Below are 5,056 nucleotides of genomic sequence, written 5' to 3'. Positions count from 1 at the left end.
CATCTCACTGATCACTGCTGCCATATTGTAGATCGGCTTGTTAGTCTCGGTAATGGTGGCTGTAGCCTGTATCTAGCAGACCTTCTGAGGGGCTTCACGTAGTCTTGGTACGGGGGGTCCAGGTTTCAAGCTTGGCCATGATCTAGTGATGGGTAGATGAGGCCTCGTGAAGCGTTTCAGCACATTCCCCAAACTGTATCGATACTGAGTCGACACAGTGTTGCTGTTTTGCTCCATACTGTCACCTGCTGGACTTTAAGTATCATTGCAGGCAACTTACTTGAGACTCACAACAGGCACTGATTCAATGACCTAGTCATACTTGTATACACTGTAAGGTATTGCACTTTCCATGGAATCATTTTATATTTTTTACATTGCAAATATTGTAGACATCTTTAAAATATATTGTGAATGACATTAAGTGAAAATTAAAATGAAGGTATTGTGAATGTAACATTACTCATTTAAATGTATTTGACTCAGAGTTTATTATAAATTTCTATTCAGAAAAACAAGTTTATCCAATGCTTTTGCATTCAGTCCATTGCGTTTTTGGACACCATTTCCTCAGCTCATAGGGCTCAGATGGAGCTGGGGTACACAAAAACTGTAAACCCAGGTGGAAAAGGTTCGGATAAGATGTCTTCCTATTTCCCCAGTACGTTAAAGGATCCTCTGATCTTGGAATGTTTCTCTCCAACACTCTCCACAATACTAAGGGATTGTCTTTTATAAAAAAAATAAATAAAAAAATTCAGGACTGCCTGGTCAAAAACAGTCTTCCTAGATGCTTGATTTCAAAATAATAAAACATATATTTATGAAAAAAAAATGATGATAATGCTGCTCAATGTCTATATAGGCCTACCTGTGTTATTCTCGGTGTGTTTGTCTCCTCATTTTCATGTTTGGCTCTGTAATGCCTAAACATTGAGGAGGTGCTTTTGTTTGTGTAAGAAAGCTCCGCAGAACAGATGCGACATTTAACCTGCATAAAATGAAATAAATACTTTACACTCGTAAGGTTAACCTCCCTTTTATGAGCCACGGCAAATATTTCACATTAGAAAAATCATCAGGGAATGATCCGTGGACTCGACTACAGACAAAGGGCAAAGGACTCGTGATCACCGGTTTCAACTGTGACACGCAGAAGGTCGGGTGAATCCTAAGGGAAGCAGGCAACTTCAGCCTGACCGCTGAGGGGCTGATCTTCACTTACAAGGTTTTAAATAATCAGGCCCCATCTTATCTTAATGACCTTGTAGTACCATATCACCCCATTAGAGCACTTCACTCTCACACTGCAGGCCTACTTGTTGTTCCTAGAGTATTTAACAGTACAATGGGAGGCAGACCCTTCAGTTTTCAGGCCCCTCTTCTGTGGAACCAGCTTCCACTTTGGATTTGGTTTAGTGTATTTAATACACTAACAGTAACAAATTTATAGCAAACATGTTCTGCAGTGTTGTATTCTGGGTGCTACTGAGAGCAGACTTTATATTTCCTCCTTCTAATATTAAACAACAGGGGAACAGAAGAAGACCAAACCGGCAGGGTCACCAAAGATGGCGGCCAAGCCAGCGGGAGCACAGAAGAAGAAAAAAGATGAGCCAGACAGACAACAGAAGAAGAATGTGGGAACAAAAAGGAAGCGAGGGCAGGCACCCACACGCCAACCAAGAGAAGACGTCAGGATGTTCAATATTCATGATCTTACTATTAATTTTAAAAAGAGTTACTGTAGTCAGATGTAGTACTTGTATTAAAACGTCAAAGCTTCTATTTGTTTGGCTTATTAGAGATTTAACTGAAAACCACATCAGGTGGTTCACTGTGATACTAAAATACCCCCAGTTAGTCTTTTGTATTCATTGTACTAGATAAATCAGGATTAATGCACTGTAGAAGTGAAAAGGAGTTTAGAGATATTAGTAATGCATGGAATTAATTTTCCATGGTAAACTACTTAGGTAGTTATTTGAAGTCATAATAAATATTGTTCGTGCACAGAAACAATATTTGAAACATTTTCTTTATTCTGCATTGAGAGCAAACATTGACAGAGGCATAGCTTGCACACTAACAGTGTGCTGATGCAAAGGTTTGTGTAAGAAAACAATATTTGAAACATTTTCTTTATTCTGCATTGAGAGCAAACACTGACAGAGGCATAGCTTGCACACTTACAGTGTGCTGATGCAAAGCTTTGTGTAAGATTTAACTTTTTTCCCCCTGGAGAATCCTCCTGATCCAGTGAAGGTGTTTTGAGATATCTGTATAGACATTGGGGACGTCCGGATAGTTACAATTTCCCAGCTCGGTTCCAGGAAGCCGTTTGTTGAAAGAAACAATACCGACAGCCATTCCCTTGCAGACCAGAGGGCCACCAGAATCACCCTGTAAGGAGGAAGTATGTATTTTGTTCATATGATACTTAATGCAGGCTGCTCATATATTCCTCAACAACAGAGCAGTTAGCAAGATTTTAAAAGGGAAGGACAGAAAAGGTACCTGACAGAATCCTTTTGTTGTGTTGTATCCACCTGCACAGATAATATTGGGAGGAAGACCACCCCATCTTTCCCTGCAGACTTGTGGGCTGATGACCGACACACGCACCACTCTCAGGTCATCAACAACATTACCACGAGTGTTTATCTTACCCCATCCAGCCACTCGACACTTCTCAATTTCATTTAATGTCATTTCACGGAAGGGAAGTCGAATGAATTTAATTGTTTTGCTTGGTCGGACAGGTGTAGACAGCTAGAGGCACAAAATTAAAGAGTAAAGATTAAGAATACGTGAAAACCATGTAACAGCAATACAGAACATCTATCATTTATCTTTTTTTTTTAAGTAAGCACTTTTTACCTCAACTAGAAATGTGTTTTTCAATCAGCATATTGTAAATGCAAACACTCAAAGATATAAAACTTCCAGTGTGATGTGAGAAAACAAAAATAATAAACCTTACTTTTAAAAGCATGATGTCGTATCCACGGCCAACATTCCGATAACATGGGTGTTTGTATTTCTCTGCAATCTGTATCACGAGCTTATCAGCACTCCTCAGATGGTGGTTACCAAGGACTACGTATGTAGGATACCTGAATAAAATATAATTCTAAGATCATCAGCAGATTTTCTGAAGTTACATAAACAACATGATGAATAAAATATGGATACATTTCTTTATAGTTAAATTCAGTTTTACTTCAAGATCTTAGCACAAGTTTTACAAAAATTCTCATGGTTTCAGTTTGTAAAGGAAGAACTGTAACTTAAATTATGACCATTGCATTATACAGTAGTAAATATATATACATGTATTTATATATATATTTATATAGGACATTGGGACATTTTGGGAAAAAAAATGGTCTAATTAGAAATTTCCCTCGAGCAAAGATTACTTACAGGTCACAGTGTGCAGCAGTCATTACAAAGTTCTCAGACACGAGAAATCCTCCACAAATATGGTAGCCTCTGTAATCCTGCACTGATGCCATATACAGCATTTTGTTGTCTGGGGCTATTTTCCCATTTATAATTTCACTTCCCAGGGCTAATAGCATTAGGAGAAAATAAAATGAAAATAAAAACATAAATATTCCACATGCAGGCTGGAGAAGAGTATTCATGGTGCAACTTACCATTTTGCCCGAGGAATGTCAGCGCATGAATCACCGCAAATTGTTGCAGAGCAAACATCTCGCTGGTAAAATGCTCGATCTGTTAACTTGAGACCGACGGGTCAGTCCTTTTAAGCAGTTTGTACTGACTAATATCTGACTTTTAACGACTTCCTGTGAGTAATGTGGTTTTGAAAATTTTCACAGCAAATACTTCACTACTCCTATCTATCACCATCTGTTATATGCGCACCCATTTCTCATTAACAGTATTGAATTTCAAACAAAGTACTGCTAAATGTTCTGCTTACTCTCTTTCTTTTTCTATGGGTGGACAAGATGCTTTAGCTTGGAACTAGAAAAACCAAAATCAAACTGCAGGGTTTATATAGATACTTGAAGATTTTCACATTTGTTTTTTGTTTTAACAAGAGTCATGTTGTCATGCTGCAATCTTGGAGAAAGAGTAAATTAGATGCTTTCCAGATGGTAGTGCAAGATGAATAAAAACTCCACTGGCTGAAATGTACCACCATTTCTTGTAATGTAATGTAATAATGTAATGTGTTAGTCCCCATAGGGAAATAGTTCCTCTGCATTTAACCCATTCACCCAGTGAAGCAGTGGGCAGCCACCAATGCAGCGCCCGGGGAGCAGTGTGTAGGGACGGTCCCTTGCTCAGGGGTACCTCAGGGTAGCCGTTCAGTGGAGTTGAACCCCCGACCTTCCGATCATGGGGCCACCACTCTACCTACTGAGCTATCCCTGTCTACATCCATTCTTATGGATGGATGTAGACACTCATTATTTTACCTCCTTCCTGACTTCCTCTGTCTATATTGGATTCATGATTCAGACCTGTTGCCACTGATATCTGTGACATTTGATCCTTTCATGGACTGACTAATCTTCTCTCAGCTTATTGAAATGACTATAAATAGAAATAAGTAAATTTGGATCTTAGGTTATTACAAATATGCAGAAAAAGGCTTGGGTTCCAGATTGTGTTCAGTTACAAATGCTGAAATGACCATCTCTTTCTTATTTGTGTGCGTATTTTCTTTCTAAAACCAGGTTTGTGTTTGTTTAGAGGTCCACCCATTTGGTGGTTGTGGGCAGTGTTTTCCGGTTTTTATGTTTCATGTTAGAAAAAAAATCAACCCAATTTCAGCATGGTTAAGCATGGTGCAGTTTAATATTTAAAACTGGTGTTCGTTATGGCCAAACTGTTGTTTGCCAGTGGTGCAACGGATCAAAAGTCTCACGGTTCGGATCGGATCACGTTTTTTCATCACGGATCAAATCAATTTTTGGATCAGCAGAAAAAAAAAGAAGACAAAAATTTAACTTGCCATTTACTTATTTAAGTATTTTTTGCCTATTAAAATCATTCAACTCAAGACTCATTCCACGCA

General features: G+C 38.6%; 1 protein-coding gene across 1 annotated transcript; it reads right to left on the bottom strand.

Annotated features, from left to right (window-relative positions):
• Positions 1–2,035: 2,035 nt before the first annotated feature.
• On the bottom strand, positions 2,036–3,721 carry LOC146670598 (granzyme B-like). The gene is made up of 5 exons (XM_085408050.1): positions 3,663–3,721; positions 3,427–3,574; positions 2,984–3,116; positions 2,518–2,772; positions 2,036–2,403 (listed from the first exon to the last, which is right to left on the bottom strand). Exons 1-5 carry the CDS (start codon positions 3,718–3,720, stop codon positions 2,224–2,226), a joined length of 774 nt encoding a protein of 257 aa, XP_085264176.1. The 5' UTR covers position 3,721; the 3' UTR covers positions 2,036–2,223.
• Positions 3,722–5,056: the final 1,335 nt, after the last annotated feature.

The sequence above is a fragment of the Rhamphochromis longiceps genome, linkage group LG5, assembly GCF_057381845.1.
Source record: "Rhamphochromis longiceps isolate RC_006_pf linkage group LG5, R_longiceps_female_GT1.1, whole genome shotgun sequence".
Classification (NCBI taxonomy): domain Eukaryota; kingdom Metazoa; phylum Chordata; class Actinopteri; order Cichliformes; family Cichlidae; genus Rhamphochromis; species Rhamphochromis longiceps.
Note: the sequence above shows the minus strand (reverse complement) of the source record. Positions and strands in the feature narration are given on the sequence as shown.

Excerpts from the sequence above, each read along its gene's own strand:
- LOC146670598 (XM_085408050.1), bottom strand. The coding sequence starts at position 3,720 with ATGTTTGCTCTGCAACAATTTGCGGTGATTCATGCGCTGACATTCCTC. Across the intron at positions 2,773-2,983 it reads ACGACATCATGCTTTTAAAA|CTGTCTACACCTGTCCGACC; the intron begins GTAAGGTTTATT and ends TTGTGCCTCTAG. Across the intron at positions 2,404-2,517 it reads CAACAAAAGGATTCTGTCAG|GGTGATTCTGGTGGCCCTCT; the intron begins GTACCTTTTCTG and ends TCCTCCTTACAG.